The sequence below is a fragment of the Syngnathus acus genome, chromosome 16 (assembly GCF_901709675.1).
Source record: "Syngnathus acus chromosome 16, fSynAcu1.2, whole genome shotgun sequence".
Taxonomy (NCBI): Eukaryota; Metazoa; Chordata; class Actinopteri; order Syngnathiformes; family Syngnathidae; genus Syngnathus; species Syngnathus acus.
In genome coordinates, this window is record NC_051101.1 from 1,340,482 (window position 1) to 1,359,559 (window position 19,078).

General features: G+C 48.0%; 1 protein-coding gene across 4 annotated transcripts in view; it reads left to right on the forward strand.

The window, feature by feature from the left end:
- Positions 1 to 2,680: 2,680 nt before the first annotated feature.
- pou2f2a (POU class 2 homeobox 2a) overlaps positions 2,681 to 19,078 on the forward strand; it is a 38,617-nt gene continuing 22,219 nt past the window's right edge. For all 4 annotated transcript variants that reach the window (XM_037273216.1, XM_037273218.1, XM_037273219.1 and 1 more), the window contains exon 1: positions 2,681 to 3,773. In XM_037273216.1, coding sequence (XP_037129111.1) covers positions 3,674 to 3,773 — 100 coding nt within the window. In that variant the 5' untranslated portion in view covers positions 2,681 to 3,673. The remainder of the gene's footprint in view (positions 3,774 to 19,078) is intronic.

The window sequence follows — 19,078 nt, forward strand, 5'->3', positions numbered from 1 at the left end:
GGTTGAATAATAATGAATTAAATCTACGTTTACTACAATGACTCAAGTTTCTGTGTGTGTCTGGGGGGGGGGCGAAAGGTCTGAAAAGCAACCTGACGGCGATTGTGACTCCAATCCAAATCAATCAGCGGCACAGAGTTTAGCATGCTCAATGTATTGAGAGAAGACAAGCACGATCCTTTCCGTTGACTGAAATCGTTTATTTTGTGTGAAGTCGAGATGAGACGGTGCTCTGGAACCCACGGTGCCGCTTGTTATGCTTTGTGGACGGGCGCTTCCGGCTCATTTTACCGTAATCATCTGTAATCGCCGGCGAGCCACCATTACGTCCATTAGCGCTAGCAAAGGTGCGCTGCTCTATTTGCGGCATGCCTTGCTTGCACCATATTGAGGTTTTGGCCGTTGCGTCGGTCCCCGGTGACGGCAGCCGTTGTTGCTCGCTCGCTCGCTGGGCCTGACTGTCAGTTGGTCTGTGCACGGGCCCTTGAGTCTTGCACGTTCCCCAAGGAGCAGAAACCTCTGTTGGGGCAAAAAACGCTGTGGGGGCCCTTTTGGCAGCAATTTTGCTGGACAACATCAAGGCACGTGGAGGCTTTCTTTCCAAGTTTGGATGTGTTGCCGAGACACGTGAAGGTCCTCGTTTTAGTTTGACAACCCCCGGAAAAAGAAATCGGGAGCTCATATATGTGTCTGATTCACATATGGAAGAGCAAGGCGGGCGGCCTGCTCCCTAGTCCCTATCTGCTGTGTCTGGAGCGTCAATTACCCTGAACAGGATCTCGAAAATGTAAGAATAGTTTCTGTGGGAAAATAGGGCCTTTTTATTCCAACGGGGAGCCAGGCAGCAGCCACCTGTCACCCCCGCCGCCGTTTATTTACATTCACCCAAAGTCAAACGTAGCAAAATGTTCTCAAGGTGTGGGTGGATGCTGTAAAGGTGTAGACCGCACCACCTCCCGAACCGCTTGCGTGCCCCCTTCCCCCAATCTTGCCCTCCCTCCCTCACACACAAGCACAAGCCACTACATTTTCCAAGAAATAATTGCTTTTGTCTGGAAGGAGTGCACGAGGGAGGGCGGGAGGGCTGAAAGGGGGTGCTCACACTCCCTCTATGGATGAAAAAGGGGGTCTTTGAAGGACAACTGGTCACTTACACCCCCCACCCCCCCTCCCGTCCTCATTGGATGTCATCTGTCATACATGACGCTCGGGGAGAGCCGCCATCAAGCCCGCTTGTCCACTGCGGGACATTTTTCTTCATTAAGGCCGCTTTAGCTCGCAGCGCATCCGCAGCGGCCCTGATGAGGAAATGCGGCGAGCGCGGGTTCGCTCGCTCTTCTTTTCGTAGCGTCCTCCTCCACGATATTTTTGTGAAAAGCGTGCCATTATCACCCCGCAGCGTCGTTGAAGGTAGAAATCAGATGCCTGCGGGAAGGACGCCGTTGGACCATTCCGTTGGCCTCATTCCTATTGATTTTCCCCGTATTGACTGCCATGTTTAAAGTATAGATTTTTCTATTTAAAAATCTATACGGACAATAATCTGCCGTGTAAGCGCCTGGCGTTGACTGATGCTGGCCAGTAATTGACGGCGTGTAAGGTGGCGGGCGAGGGCAGAAGGAGGGAAGGAGGAGGCTGCCGATGCAAGGGAAGACGATTCGGGTGGTAACCTCCATCGGGGAACAGCATTTTTGGGGCGTTCGACCGACAGATTTTTTGGAGGTGGTTTGGCGGGATGAAATTATGATTACCGATTAATCGGCCGATTCATTTCAAAATAAATAATGAATGAAATATCTAAAATCAGCCGATTTTTGTTTATTTTAAAATATTACCAGTCAAAGATTTTATAATGGTAAAATATATACTAAAAAATAATAAAATCCAAATTTGTGAATATGTTAAATATATAATCAATTTGTCAATAAAATACAGGTCAGAACTTTTATTATTTATAAAAAGAATCTGACATGATTGGAGCAATGTCTTTTATTTCAACTTAAAAATTCAAATACAAAAATAATTTATAAAATCTACATAGTCAACACAAACAGATGTAGTGTATATATGAATATTTTTTAATGCACTCATTATCTAACGCACTTTTATGGTGATACAAATTTGTTTAACCTACATCTCTTTCTTACAAATAATGATGCATTTGCATGAAAAAAATTGTTAATTGGCAAGCAGATTTCAGTCCTTATTACATGTAGTATTTTAAAAAATATGCCATTTCATTCATTAAATAAAGGTTGGCAAACCTTTGGCCTGTGGCCCATCCATGTACCTTTCCACCTTAACTTACAAATGCGCCAAACATAATAATAATAATCATCATCATCAATGTTGCATCCACTGACACAATGTCTCCCAGCCTGCCTCTCTGGTGGCTTATTATATACAGCGGCGGCGATGAGATGAGTTAATTGCGCCGCATGCTGTGGTTTTAGCCCTTAAGCATCACCATGAATTCCCTGATCCGGGCTAGCCTATCCTCTTTTTTCCCCTTTCCAAATGCACTGATCAGGGCTGGCATCATTATAGCCTGTATTATTAAGAGTCGTAGAGAGGGTGGGTGGGGGGGTTCAAAAATCGATACAGGATACCTTTTGCAGCGCTAGTGAAAACGAGGGAGATGGAGGGGAGGGGCGATGGTGGGTGGGGGTGTGGAGGAGGATAAGGGGGTGGTGGTGGTGGTGGGTAGTGATGTGTGAGTAGTAGCGGCTCCTGAGCTGCCTCAATGTTGCAGGCAGCCTGGTGTGGCAGATCGCTACAATCGTGCAAGGGAGGCGGGTCGGGTGAGCTGGCTGCTGCATACCGGGGGGGGGGGCTTCCCAAAAAAGAAACAAAAAGAGAAAAAAAAACTAAACAAATAAGACTCGAAAGAGACATACACAGGCGGATGGACGAAGTGTAAGTTGTTTTTCCCTCGGGTCGATCTGCCCGTTGTTTGTTTATCTATCGATTGATTGCGTTTTAATTACAGGAGAAGTGGGGCGGAGATTCGGGTACGAGCGCGCGGCTGTGTGTGTGTGTGTGCGCGCGTACGTGCGCGCTCCCGAGTGCGTGCGCGCCTTTTAATTAACCAACTCGTGCGTTTCTCGACGTTCTTCTTTTTTTAAAGCAAGCTAGCTATTACCGAATGTATTTTTGATGCAAATGTACGTACGCCAAAAATAGCTCCAAACCAAATATAACCACACAATAAGACATTTTCCCCCAGTTGTAATTATTTCCCTCTCGAATGCTGTTTTCTTGCCGTCTTTCGTCTGTATTCAAGCTAATAACCAAAGCCAACCCCTTAAGCACGCTAGCGACTGTGTACGCTTTTTTTTTTGTAATATTAGCGTGACGGTATTCACCTCCAGGGGCCTCCATGTTGGCTTATTTCGTCCCCCAGAAAGAGCAGTCCTCGTCGTCTCGACCTAACTTTTTCACTCGTCAATCCGTCTGTGTGGGGTCGTAACAGGTTCTATGCACATTCACGCCGGTTAAACTCAATAAAAGTGCCGAACCGGGGCGGGGGCTACATGTGTACGCACCAAGCGGCGAGCTGTCCACGCCGAACCGCCTCCCGAAGAACAAGCGCCGAGACTCCGGCGGGGACCGAGCTCGCCCCGGCTCCTCCTCATTCGCACCCAAAGCCAAAGAAAGAAGCCGGAGGAAGATCATGTTTGTTCCCTTGCCGGTGCCGTTCGTCTTTCAGAGAGCTGCCCCTGACCTCAGCGCCTGGCGTCTCAAGTCCCCCCTGGCTCTCCGCTCCAACTCCGGTAAGACGTGTTCACTTGTTTCCCTCAACGGCGAGCCAGCCCAGCCCTCCCCGCGGTTGAGAGACCTGCGCCCCGCCTCGGTGGCTCTTCCTTCCTTCCTTTCTTCTTTCCTTCCTTCCCTCTTTACCTTCCTTGTCCGGGCGTCGCTTTGCTTCCGTTCGCTTCTCCCGGAGAAGCGTGTCCGTCCTTTCCCTCTCCTCCACTGCCTCAGCCTCCGCGTCTCTCCCCGACTAGACTCGGCAGGCAGGGAATATTCATGCCAACTTATCGATCCTCGCGGAGATCGATTCCTCGGGCCGCTGGAAGCGAGCGCGAGGGGGAGATAGGAAAGGGGAACGCGGAGGAGTACGGCAGAGAAATGTCTTCTTTGCCTCTTTTGATGTGTTTCATGTAACTCTGGTAACGTTGTGTGCAAGCTGTAGTTGACTTTTCGGCTCGATGGCTGACGGCATCATTGCTCACCTACCCGGATGCGGCGCAGGGGATGAGAGCTGGAGGGCTGGAGTCAGGCTGGTGGGATGCTGGTGTTTGTAGGCTGGAGCTCCATGAAAGGCACACTTGGGGGAAGAAGTCACAGAGCGTGTCCCTCAACTAGGGATGCTAAAGTTTCTTTCTTTCTTTTTTTTTTAATGTATGCCAAAAACGTTTGAATGCATTCTGAGCATTTTTGACTGATAAATGGTCTGTAAATGATCCAATGGTGTGTTTATGAGAGTTCCTTGTCAGTATGTGGATCGCCTCGAGTGCACCCCGCCTCCTCCCATTATGTGCCTCCGGCTTACCTGTGACCCCGAACGAGGATGTTGGAAAAGGGAAGTTGTTGTTTGTAAAGAATTGACGGTTGGGCCGGATCTAATGCTTCGATGGCCGTCTTTGGCCCGCATGCTGAAGGTTGCGCATCCCTCACCTTAGTGTTAGCGTAACGGGTCGTCCTCGGTTTACGATGGTCCAGACATAAAACATTCCGAGGTTCCAAAGGGTGCTAGAATATGTCGTCATGCGGCACAAGAAGGCACACTCGGTTACTGCCGTACTCTCCAGTGATTGTTTTATATTGATGAGATATAAAGTTTTTTACCATAATCAGGATATTTTGAGGTGATGAAGGATGCATCATAATACGTGCTCACGTGGCAGAAGGCACGCTCAGTTACTGCCGTACTTTGTGTTTTTGTATATTTGTCCCATAACTGAATTTTACACCAATATTTTCAGTAGATCTGACAATTTACTGTAGTTTGTGCAGCAGGCTAAGAATACTGTGTAGACAAGCTCAGTCACAGCCGTACTTGCTGCATTTTGTTTGATTGTTTCATGGTAACTGTCCGGCCCAGTAGCAGGAGCATAAGAACATGCTGTGACGAGGCGCAAGAAAAGCTCACTAAGCGCTCTCCTCGCGGTTTTTCATTTGCTTCTTTGTATTTATGGCCACGGGTTGTTGCATATTTATGATATTTCAAGGAAGAACTCGTTTGCACAGTGGCATAAGAGCGGGTCATTAAGTGCCACAAGGAGGCCCGTCTGCTTAATATCCAATTTTATCTTTGGATTTGCATGCCCTAGATTTACCATACCATATTACCATAATTTGGACTTTACTAACTACGTTAACATGCCCACGTGTAACATACACGTTCATAGTAGCGTGGTGTCAAATAAATGTTAGCCAGAGATGCTGGGCTCTTAAAGGGCACCCAGCCGAACCCTGCCTCCGGCGCCGAACCCCGCCTCTCATTTCTAAATCACTTCAAGCATATTTGATCGGCAGCGCAGCGAGCATCACTGCCGTTCCCGCATGTGACAGTGATGAGATCGCCCGCCGGGGCCTCGTGGCTCCATGGCTGGGGCCATACGAAGGGGGGGAGGTGCATCCACGATCAGGCGAAAGGAGCAATAACCAGCCGAGGAGGAGGAGTTTTACTGCTGAAAAATTGCAAATGTCAGAAGCAGATAAAACATATGCGGGCCAGGAGAGGAGCGGGAGAAAGTACGAGCGCGTGACAAGGCGAAAAACGTGGAAGGGCGGAAAACTCGCTTTGAGCTGGAGAGGGAATTGCCGGGTGAAGCGTTCCGTCTGGCCCGCCATTGGAACAAGCGGGCCAAGTGACGCGTCGACGGCGAGATAACAGTGGCGTGCGAGCTATGCCGATTTGGGAACGCACAACAAGTGACTCGTTCGACTTTGGCGCCGAAAAACGCAGGCCAAAAGTGGCTCCTCCCGTTTGTCGCCGTCTTCCCTCAGCTGAATTTGGTTTAAAAGCAGCCACAGCTGCCAACAAAGAAACAATAGAAATGTCTCTTAAGAAACGTTTTAAGGATGGACAGAGATGTTTAGAGGGAGGTCCTGCTTTGGCGAAAAGGCTTTGCAATTCAGTCTCACCCGTCTGTCCAAAAACATGCCACCCACAAATGCTCAGCATGTCCATTTGTGGCAGCCTTGTCCTTCCGAAATGTAGTCCGGCCCTCGGAGGACTTTGCGTCCCTTCCCCACTTTTGGAGAGAGGATCAATTCCATTTCTCGGTGATGCACCTGTGCCCACTTTAGCGGCTATTTGTGTACGACGGACGGCCCACATGGCCAATGAACTCCGTCAGGGTGGGTGGGGGGTTCATGCCAGTTGCAGTGTTAACATGATTGCAAATGACAAAATGTCAACCTGGGTTTGTTAGCGACATAATGGCGAATCAATAGACGTGAGAAAGATGTCAATACTACATGCTTTATTGCATTAAGCTACCTCTCTCCTTCTGCGTAGGCCCCCCCACCCCTCTTCCCTCGCTCACCCCAGACTCGCTCGCTGTCACAATACGATTCTCTCCCTGCTAGAATTAGATTGTGGAATATGACTACAGGAGTGGAGCGACGGCGGAACGCTCTGGTGGCTAACGAGCTTTTGGTTCTGCTCTTTGTGTACATTAGGATGCGATATCGATGCACTGCTTGAGGCCAGACTTGCTGATGTGGACTTGAGCTTCTGCCTGCATCCATCTTCCGTTTGGAAGATGTGCTCGAGCATACATTTGGACACACATTAAGATTGAAACATTTTGGGGGAAGGGGGTGGGGTCAAATGAACATTTAGGAAAATACCCTCGGCATCGAATATGTAGTCTGGTTTCTGGAATTTGCCCCTTGCTTGAAAGTGGCTCTGTCATTGGCGGCAGAGAGATTTGGAAATGATTTCAAAGTCAAAAGTCAAAGTCTGCTTTATTGTCAATTTCTTCACATGCCAAGACACACAAAGAAATCAAAATAACGTTCCCACTATCCCACGGTGACAAGACATAGTACACAATATACATACAAGTAAACAACACACAAAAATAAAAACAAGAAGGCACAAACAATGAATAAATAAGAGTGATGAATAAATAATAAATAAACAAATAACACAATAAATAAGATGAGCAAAAATGGAGCAAGTGTACATACAGCAGACAGTCAGAATATAGCGCAAAAGTACAGGACTCATTCAGTACAGGGATTCATTTCATTTCAGACTTTCTCTTATATGATGATTTTCTTTCTTTCTTCTTTCTTTCTTTCTTTCTTTCTTTCTTTCTTTCTTCTTTCTTTCTTTCTTTCTTTCTTTCTTTCTTTCTTTCTTTCTTTCTTTCTTTCTTTCTTTCTTTCTTTCTTTCTTTCTTTCTTTCTTTCTTTCTTTCTTTCTTTCTTTCTTTCTTTCTTTCCTTCTTTGATGCATGTATAATTATTCCTAAGGCCTGGCTGGATTGATTGGATATTATTTTTATTTGTTTGAGGCCCATATTGATTAGGAGATTTGGCAGAATCAAATCCCAATAACCAATTGATCAGCCGATTAGTCCCAAAAAATAAGGTCCGCCTCTGCCCGCACAATATGGCGCCTGTGTGTTGATATGTAATTGACAGCCTGTTGATTGAATTGATTCACGTGTGGTGCTGTGTCGAGGGACAGTTACTCGCTCTTGCTGCCGCGCTGTTTGCGTTCACTTGGGTGTGTGTACGCATGGTGGGACATACGTATGTGGAAGTGGAATGATTGCGCCACAGTGTGTGGCTAATGTAGTATTCATGGTGATGAGGTCCCGCGGCTCATTAGCCCCAAACGCCATTATTGAGTTTCTTCAGACCACATCAACCACGCGCATATGAATAACCATTAGCAAGCGCTGACCTTTTGCACAAATACTTGACAGTGGCAAAGAGAGCCACGCAGCATCCCAATTGGGCAAACATTGCAACGGTTTTGTTAGCTTCATTCATTGAAATACGGGCCGCCATTAGTCCTAATCATAGCCCACTTCATCAGACCTCTCACCTGTAGAGCGCACGCACAGGGCCCCAAATGGACTCTGCGTGCGTGTGTGCGCGCGTGTATTTGCAGGCAGTTAATCAACACATCAGCGGGAATCAACACATTCAAAGCGCCCGGCCGGCTCCATTGCACATATTGATTGATAGCGTTTATTTCCCTCGCCGTCTCTCGTCTTCACTCGTCCAGATGACGTGGACGTACAGAGAACTGGAGCGTCCTTGACCTCTGCCGGGCACGTCATGTTATGTTGTGTGTGCGTGGACGCACCGGCCCGATCAGGATCTTGAGTGGTCTTCGCCCCTGGCAATCAGCGGCTGCAAAAACAGGTTGTGAGCTCCTGCTGCTTATTGACCAGTCCCGTAGTTGATTTTGCCGCTTCTTTCCACCACCGCGGGAAGGCTTTGCTTGCTGGTTAGCATGATCACGCCACAACAAATGATTGACGCTACTTTTATGGACGAACAGCGAGGAAGTTTTTTTTTATGGTACATTATTTCCTTGTAGCATTTTGCTTGTCCACGGTCTTGCCTTTCCCAACATTTTTGACATATGACAAACTTCTGTCTCTTTCTTCTCGACCTAATCGCAGCGGGGTAGGTTTTGGATGGTTTTGTTTCGAGCTCCAAGTTCCAGAATTTGAGTTTGGCCCAGATTCTTACTTAGCAAAATAAATTGAGGAGGAAATTTGATCATCTGCACACAAACGAGCGTGTCCATTTTTTCCCATCTAGTGATTGTCTTGCTGTATACGAGTTTCAGCAGCATCCACATTCATCCCGTCTGTGGGACTTGATTCGGTTGTTGCTAACAAAAGCTGAAGGTCTCGGATGCCGGATTTGCCGACAGCGCGCTCATAAACGTGCCAACAATCAGTTTTACTGGCCTCATGTCTTTTTTATTTATTTTTTTTTTTTTAGTTGTTGATTGCAGCAGGCTGTCACCTCTGGCATCTTGCTCATGTGCAAGTACATTTAGCTAATAAAAAAGACCAATAAAACGCAGAGGTTTGATTGGGTGTCTCCCCTTAGCCCGCTAGAGCGGACGGCTAAATCAAGGGTCCTTCGCCAGCAGCCCCCCAACCCCATTTCATTTAGCTGATAAGATTTATGGTAATGAAGGCGTTCTATTAACCTCTGCTTTCCACCGCTGTCCTTCACGCCGATGGTGGATGAGAGTCATGCTTGGCCATCGTAGCGAAGCCAGCTAACATGTCCTCTCTTAAGACACACAATGTGCGCACACACACGCATGCACACACACACACACACACACACACACACACACACACACACACACACACACACACACACACACACACACACACACACACACACACACACACAAATAACCGCCAAAAGCAGCTCAGGCCTTTTGAGAGGGTTGAATACATGTTTAATCTCCTTGCGCTGGTCATTCAATCCGTTTCTTTATCCCCTCGATCCTTCCTGCTCTCCATCCTCCTTTGCGGCAGGAGGCCTCTGTTCTGAAATTAATCTGCTGTACTCGACCACCTTCTCGCCTGCTAATTCTCTTGTTCGGTCTCCGTCACGGCTTTTTGTCGGCCGTCACCGCCCTCACTTAGAAAAAAGATGCGGCTTCAGCGGGGTGCGTCCCGAAACATTTTGAAGATCTTAACTGACTCTGCATAGGATAACCGAATGTGTGTCCTCAATAGCCTCGGACATGACTGCGCACGTTTTTGTACCCAAAATCGAGAAGGCATGATTTGGCCTAGTACCCGCGCTAATCTGTGAGATGCAGCAGTGGCACCCAGTTTGACGAGAAATTTAAAAAAAAAAAGCCAAGCCATTAGTTTTCCTTTACATTTACGCGACGGTTGATTTTTGGAGAACTTTGTAAAAATGCAAATGTTGCCAATTTAGTTTGAATGCTGAAAACAAATTCAACAAAATGAAATTGTATACATCAAAATCATTAGCTGTTGTAGGAGTGCAACTATGTTGTTGACAATTGTTTTTGGTGCTTCACAACTTTTCTTTCACCGTTTCACCCAACCCAACAACACCATATTGACACGTTACATTTATGTACAAATAATAGGGGGGGTGGACAACCCTCCCTTTTTTGTACAAAGGCTGCACCCCTCTGTCCCTTTGTGTGCTTGTAAAGAGGGACAAGAGAAGGGGGGGGCAGTTGATGGAGTGACTTAGTGACCTCTCTCTCCCCACTTTTGACGCGCGCATGTTCTGTCCATTTCACCGTAGCGCCTCCCCCTCTTCCTCCCTCTTTCATCCTATTCGGTTGGCCCTTTTTTCAGGCTGGTTAAGTTGCTGTGGCTGTTGGCCTCGCACGTCCTGCCCCCTCCCTCCCTCCCGCCCTCCCTCCTCCGTAGCCTCCTCGCGTCTTCCGCAGTAGACGTCTGCTTGCCAAAGTGTCTGTAAGACGCATTAAGGCCCATAAAAGCCTAGTTTGCCGTGGCACCAGTCAGAGGTAGTGTACAAAAGTGACTTTAAATGAGCCGGTGATTACCCGGGAACATGGCAGACAGACGACCAAGTGGCCAGGAGAGTGTGAGACAAGGCCACGGCGGCTTCTTCTCGCCAGTCTCTTCAAGGAAAATGGTCCAAGAACTAATATTTGTTTGTCTCTCCCTAAGAGCTAAAAAGCCGACTTGAGTGCAGGTGTGGTGACGCAAAAGTTGCAAACCTAAATTTACTGCGACGCCCGCCGCCCTCCCCTCGCTGTCACCCCTCCGCCTAATTGGCCACATGCTGCCTTGAGTGACATGTGTAATCATCAGTCAAATTATAAGGGGGCGGGTGGGGGAGGCAGCAGAAGGTGGTGTCTGAAAGGAAGTGCTTTGATCAAAGCTAAAGATGGAGGAGTGGGAATCCAAACAAACGGATGGAGCTACATGGAAACCCGCTGTCCACACACCTGCTGCAACATTAGTGGCACGTCGCTGGCACCGTGATCGCTGCTAATGGCGCAAAGTCCATCAATTGCTTTTCTCATGGAAATGGCATTGAACTTGCTTGGCTCCACCCCTTTCGCAAGGCGGCCCACCGGCGCAAATAGAATATTGCACATAGATCCATCCATCCATCCATCCATCCATTTTCTGTACCGCTTTGTCGGGGGTCGCGGGCGTGCTGGAGCCTATCCCAGCCGTCATCGGGCAGTAGGCGGGGGACACCCTGAACCGGTTGCCAGCCAATCGCAGGGCACACAGAGACGAACAACCATCCGCACTCGCACTCACACCTAGGGGCAATTTGGAGTGCTCAATTGGCCGACCAAGCATGTTTTTGGGGATGTGGGAGGAAACCGGAGTGCCCGGAGAAAACTCACGCGGACACGGGGAGAACATGCAAACTCCACACAGGGAGGGCCGGAGGTGGACTCGAACCCGCACCCTCCTAACTTTGAGGCGGACGTGCTAGCCAGTGCGCCACCGAGCCGCCCTGCACATAGAATCACTTGACAAAATTTGGTGGAGTTCTTTATTATATCCTGGATAAAAACGGTTCTCTATTAATATCAAGCTTCCTTTTTTGTCACTCGACTTGCCTTCTTTGGGTCATTGCCAAGATTGGTCAAATTGGCCAATTTCGGCTGAATTGTTGCTACGATGCCACTCTTTTTACTTTTGCCAAAAATGCAGATTGCATAATTGTCTGCAAAAATATCTGTGAAAATATCTCCGTACCTAAAATAGCTTCTGCGCTGTTTCTATTTGGACACACATTGTTAACGAGAGCAGACGCTATAGCTTGCTGGCGTGCTAACGAGGTTTACAGTAATTAGGAGCGTTGATGAAGAAGTGCTTTGATTCCCCGGCTGTGGCGGCGCGCTCATTAGCGGCGCGCTAGCCGCAGCCCCAGTCACATCCCATTAGGCGGCTCAGTGTACACTCTGAATCGGGAGCGGGAGATTAAGCCCAGATGAAAACGCGCGCTCTTAAACTCTTAAACCGGTGTTTCTCCATTATTGAGTACACACGCATTTCTAAAGACCCTGGAAAAGTGAAACATGTAAATGTGGCATGGCTTTTTTCCAGGTCGTAGTTGATTGAGAGTTTGGTAGCAACGGCCGCAGCATCAGAGAGCAAATTTGGCTTTGAGTTGTCGTCGCGAACAACACTCGTCTCTGTAGTGTGTCAAATTTACACGACAGCCTGAGCGATACATTATTTTAAAGCCAATGCTAATTCTAATATTTGGCATGATGAAATTCTGATTCTAGATTTTTTTTACGCACGCACACACACACACACACACACACACACACACACACACACACACACACACACACACACACACACACACACACACACACACACACACACACACACACACACACAGCTAAAGACGGTAAAGTCCAAATGCTCTCACCACTATAATAAAGTTTGTAAAAGTTTAACCATAGCTTTAAAAAAAACAAAAAAAAATCTCCTAATGAGCGTGTTACATGGAGTGTGATGTTTCGAGAAATTGCAATTTCCAATTCACATTTCAGCAGAGTAAAGCTGCTCACCTCATGACGACCAAGCGCCAGCCCATCAGGCCCTGCCTCTTAAAGGCACACACATCAACGCAGATTTTCCAGACATTTTGTGCTTGCGGTTTGTTAGTGTACAAAATAAATGTTCAGTGTGTTTAGAAAGTATATTATTATTATTATTAAATATTATTTTTCAAACGGGAATGATGGGTAAAAACCAAAAACTACTACTGGAGAGCTGTGCCTAACCAGGATTTTGTTCTATTTTGTTGATTATTTTTGAGAAAAAAAAGCGGATTTTTGTTAAACCGGTAACGTTTTTCCACTTTTGTGTCATTACCTTTCTCTCTCTCGTTCTCTGTCTTGCGCCATCTTTTGCGTGATGGAGTGATAATTGAGGATGTGGCTCCCGTGTTTAACGCCGGTTGATGAAGTCCGCTTTTTTCCGTCTGCGCTAACCTGTCGCAACCGGGACAGTGCTTATAGCAAAATCAATACGCGCAAGTCGAAGAGTGAGCCAGCCAGGAAAAGGCCAAGATGAGAAGAAGACTGCGCGTGTGTGTGTGTGTGTGTGTGTATGTGTGTGTGCGTGCATGTGTGCGTATGTGTGTGTGTGTACGTGCGTGCGTAAAAAAAATCTAGAATCAGAATTTCATCATGCCAAATATTAGAATTAGCATTGGCTTTAAAATAATGTATCGCTCAGGCTGTCGTGTAAATTTGACACACTACAGAGACGAGTGTTGTTCGCGACGACAACTCAAAGCCAAATTTGCTCTCTGATGCTGCGGCCGTTGCTACCAAACTCTCAATCAACTACGACCTGGAAAAAAGCCATGCCACATTTACATGTTTCACTTTTCCAGGGTCTTTAGAAATGCGTGTGTACTCAATAATGGAGAAACACCGGTTTAAGAGTGTAAAGTGGTGCCAAGATGACTGGCAGCAGAAGGGGGGACACGGGGAAGGAGTCGAGTAGTAGAGGTAGGGGGTTGGTTGTATGAGAGAAGCACAGCTGGGAAATGAGAAATGCAAACCTCCGCACCCCCCCACCTCACCATCCATCCTTCTATCCATCCCTGCACCTCACACACACACACACACACACACACACACACACACACACACACACACACACACACACACACACACACACACACACGATCCCCATCTCTTTATCCTCCCCTCAGGAAAGAAGGGGTGGCGGTGGGATAGGAAGAGACGAAGAAGGGGACAGATAGCTGCATTAAAATTCATGCTTTGCCCCCCCCCCTCCCTCCCTGACTTTTTTTCTTATTTTTCCTTGCTGAAAATCAATAGTGTTTACTATGAATGAGTGCAAGAGTGGACAACAGCAGTGCCAGGGGACAGAGAGACAGTCGGAAGAAGAGGAGATGCAGCAGCAGCAGGAGGAGGATGGGTGACTTTATTGCAACGGGCAGAAGCACCAGAGGCCAAGGTTAAAGACCAGCTGGGCCAGTGAGACAGAACAAGAGACGCACTAAGTAAATTCAGCTGTCTTATAAAACAGACATAGTGCCCCTGTAAATGCATATCACGCCATTGGCCTATCATCACAACGGAATATCAATCTCAGTCCAACCCGCCTCGTAATTACCCACACCGTTAATAGCCCAACTTTCCGCGCCTCACGAGAGATGTGGCCCTATTTTGGAAATAAGAAACAAACGCCACGCGCACGTACAATATAACGCGCTTTTTAGATTTCACACTTGGTTACATGTGGAATGTGTGCAGACCGCCACCCCACCCTCCCACCCCCCGTTCCCCTGGCCTCTGTATTGTGTTCCCCACCCAAGTACCAGTGAGTAGTTTTGCTCTCCTGCCGTCACACGCTCATTGTTGAGCTCCGTGTTTGTAACGCTCATATGCGGGCGAGCAGGCTCAGGCCTTGTCCTTGCGCATGGTGAGCTACATATGCGAGCGAGCATCTCATGCATTATGGAGAGCGCAGGTGAGCGAGAGCGAGCGGCCGCTACGTGCCGAGGTAGCGGGGCCAATCTGGGCTGCGGCCCTTTTATTAGCATAGCATCTCCATTTCAAATCGGCCCGTCAAAAGCAGACAGCATGTTTTATTCAGCGGCTGATATTGATCATGTTATGCATACCTACAAATCCATAGTGCATACCCCGAGCCGAACCTTTAATATGCTAATCGTGCCACTCACGTAACCGCGGCTGAGCCGCTTTAGGAAGCATCTTCATGTCAAAATATTTCCATATGTACTAAAGAGTTCTGAAAAGTGACGTTCAGAATTGTGTGCCAATTGTGTGAAGAAGCAACCAGTGGCGCCAACTGTGACATTTCACCTGGGCAATTTGTCCAAATTTGATTGTGATCATTCAAAAAAAAAACAAAAAACATTGTGTGCGTGCATATGCAAGTTCCTGCGTTGTGAAAGGACCCTTACTGAGGTCAAGCCCCCCCAAATTGATCTTCGAGCGTCTCGTCCATAGATGACCTCCTCCTGCCTCTGCCCGTTAAGAGCCGATGCTTCACTTTAAGAGCTTTTCTTGGCCATCGACATGTTTTCAGCTGTCAATATTTCTCACTGTGTTAACTGAAAGCTGACGACTCCGCTTATGGCTCCCTCTTTTTGTTGCCGTTGTTGTTAACTGGAGCCGATGTGCTAAATCTCCTGGAGTCCTTGAGAGGTCGCAGCATCCGTGTGAGGGAGGACTGCATGCAATGTGGCTGTGAAGGAGCGCCCTTTTTCGTCCCATCTTTCCCCAATGGGACACCTATAAGGGAAGAAAATGACTTGCCCTTTCGATTTCGGTTTTGATTAGCCCCTCATCAACAGTCTTAAGTCTCAGATTCCCCCCCGCTCCTGTGCAGCTGTCTTGTCCAGCCATCTCCCTCTGGAGCTGTTCCCCTAGCGACCGTTTCCAAGGTGCCCATTCCCAAGGCCACAAGGGTCCGGCGATGTTACCCGTGCATAACTCCACACCTGTAATTCATCCTTCCCCCCCTCCTGTGTCCCCCAAAACCCCCAAGCCCTTTTTGAAAATGGAGCCCCAAAAAACCTGTTTCACTTCGCCGCATGAAATTTGGTAGGCGTGTCAGCATTGAGCAGCTCCACCAAAAAGTAATTCCCGAAGGATCTTGTGTGTTTTGCTTGAAAGCGGCCATTTTAGAATAATTTGGGCCATTTCCTGCCGGGGGTCCTACAAAAGTAAACTTGCCTGAGAGAGTTTGGCTACCAAACTAACTTGAGACTTTTTTGAGTAGAAAATAAAAAAACGTTGACAAAACCATAGGAAGCAGGCACAGAAGGTCTGCCGTTTTGGTCCGAAGCGACCGTTTTAGGGTCACATTGGCCATTTCCAGGTGTACTGTGCCACAAAGACCAAGTTGTCCTACAGATTCACTTCAGTTATGATCTTAGTTTCAAGTTTAGTTTGTTTTGGAGGCCCCCCCCCTCGGCCCTCCTCGTCACGGAGGAGCGACGCTTATCTTCTCCCCGGCAGTGTAAGCTCCCCGTGTCCACAGTGTACATGACACTCTACATCTGGTCCATGTTTAAAAGGTCATTTGTCAGTTGTGACATTTTCTGCCCTTACCAAAGGTTTCCTCAACATCCCGCATATCCCCGAAATTCTGTTTCTCATCTGTTTGGCTTTTGTATCAATCTCGCGTCGGTGCCACAACATATGGGGAGAAATGTCGTTGGCTCGATTCGATCGTTGTGTAATATCCAACACACAACATGCACACAATATGACACGTGCGCCGGGCGCGCTGTGCCTTTGTCTGCCTGCCATGAGGTTGCCCGGGTAGCCGATTTCCAGAAATGTCACTTTCAACTGGGAGAGCGCGCACACTCATTGTAGTCAGACTTTGCTAATAATGCATGTTTGTTCTCTTTCTGTGTGGAAGTGGTAATGAAAATTTGAGATGGATTCCGTATGGATAAAGAGAGACACACTCGCTTAGTTTTTTGTTGTTGTTGTTTCATCCATCCAGAGTCCAGCTAGACCCGAAACAGCACAAACGCATAGCGTGGATCAGTTGAACTGTGCAGATAGTCATCATATAGTACGGCGCTCGGCGGTCCTTTTCTATGTCGCAGACAACTGAATGATGAAGACTGACGTCATTTCGTACTAGCTTTCGCGAACGTTTTGTTGGCACCTTCCCCAATATTGCGTTCAGCACCACGTGCCCCGTTTCTGTTTCTTTCGTAGTTGCAATACGCGTATTTCGTCTTTGTCACCGCTTTCTTCCTATTGGTCTGTCTCTCCGCTAACTCCGCCCCCCCCAACCCTCCCCTGCCCCGCTATTGATCCAGTCATAGTTTTCTCAGTCTTCACAGCGCAGGGCTGCTCTAATCAATACAGATAATTGTCTGCTCTCTGCCCATGCCAAACAGCGTCTCTCCCCTTCTCCCCTAGCCCTCCCTTTTTATCAATGAACCCCGGTCTTTTCCTCCTCCGCCCCGCCCTCGCGGATGGGAATTCCCCTTCCGCTAATGACGGGAGATAACCTGCTTTCTTTACAGACCCCCCCTCACACCTCCCTTTCCTCCCTCGTTCATCGATTAGCGTGAGAGTCTGGGACTGGCCCGACTGCCCTACACATGTAAACATGCTCACTGCTCGTGTTGCGGTTTAGTTGCGGTTTGGCTGATCCCCGCCGCCCACATGGCAGCTGTCGCTGTCCACCAAAGACGAACAAACACCTCGCCTCAAATATGATGAATATTCTCATTGATCCTCTCATTCTCTGAATCGATCGAAGCCGGACGTAGGGGTGGGAATGTTGAGGCACTTCACGATTCGATTACGATTATGATTCAGAGGCTACGATTCGATTATAAAACGATTATTGATGCATTTTTAATTTATGTACCGTATTTTACTGACTAAAAGTCGCTCCGGAATACAAGTCGAAATGCATGAGCTCAGCCATATTAGCACCCGTGTGGCTTTCATGCATTGCTCTTGTTTGAAGCACGTGTGCTTTCAGTTCCCACTCATCGGTTTTGAAATGCACAGATAGAGTAATAAATGACTCTGTGGCTACAGACGTCCACGCATCACATGTAACGGCGACTCGGTCTGCATTCAACAGCGATGATGTTATTTCTGCTTTAGTCTGCTTGTAGAGTGCCGGGACTGCTGTGTCGGTGAAATAGCGTCGGGATGGGATGACGTACCTCGGCTCCGTTGCCTCCATCATTCTCCGAAATCCCCGATTCTCTACAACCGAGTACGGTTGCAAACCCATTGCAATGAATTCCGCGATGCCTTTCGTAATTCGCTTGGCCTTTTGCGATGTATTTGGCAGCTTACTCAGAGCGTCCGCAATTGTTCTCTGGCTGCTAGCAGCAACAGCAGCAGCCGGCTTTCCCACCTCCTCTGTAGGGTGGAATGGTGCTGTGTGACTTCTCATATTCATTGTGTTGCCAAAGTATTTTATTTTAGCGTGACAAATCTTGCATACAACGTAGCTTTTGTGCAATTTATTTCCTCCGTCAACATTGTAGAATCCAAAATGATTCCACACGTCTGCTTTTAAATTTTTAGGAGCAGGTCGGATCTCTCGGCGAAGTGGGTTGAATATCTCAGGCTCAGCCATGTTTTTTTTTTTTTTCTGGAGGCGTGTACTGCGGAAGTGTGCTGAGTGTGCCACTGTGCTCACGGTCCGTTCCGCATAGCGTCTCGGAGAATGCGCTTACTGTATTTTAGTTCCGCTTTACTTGGCATATTTAAATACTGTATTTTTCGGACTATAAGTCGCGTTTTTTTTCATAGTTTGGGTGGGGGGGCGACTTATACTGAGGAGCGACTTATATGTGAATTATTTCACAAATTTTCAAAATAAAAAAAAAAAAAAGTGAAACCGCGATAAACGAACCGCAATGTAGCAAGGGATTACTGTAATTTGAACTGCAAGTGACGTCAGCGGCGCGGCGGTTGTTTACATAAAGGACAAAGGATTCGATCACGGGATGACGAAGATGACGAAGGGCCCCACGTACTACCGGCATCATTAGCGGCTTTGTTTGCAAGTGACACGGAGGACGAAGAGTTTGAAGGATTTAATGATTTGGAGTGACACAGAAGGTTTGAAAAACTATTATGGCTTTTACGCACGCCCGGTCCTACTCTACGGAGCTCTCTTTCACCTCCGTGGATGGAAGTCGGGGGCCGGCGCTCGGCCAGGTGGCTGTCCGGGGACGGTGGATGGGGCTCGGACATGGCTTTTACGCACGCCCGGTCCTATTCTACGGCGCTCTCTTCCACCTCCGTGGCTGGAAGTCGGGGGCCGGCGCTCGGCAGCTGGCTGTCCGGGGACGGTGGATAGGGGTCGGACACTGCTCTTACGCACGCCCGGTCCTACTCTACGGAGGTCCCAGCCCCCTCCGTGGCTGGAAGTGCCACCTCCGGGGATGGAAGTCCACGCCGCCACACGCCTGGAAGTCGACGCCGGTGCTTGGGGCCGTGTGGCGGTGAACTATTTATGTTATAGTAATTTGATATATTTTATTTCGTGTAGCAACTTGTATATGTTTTTAT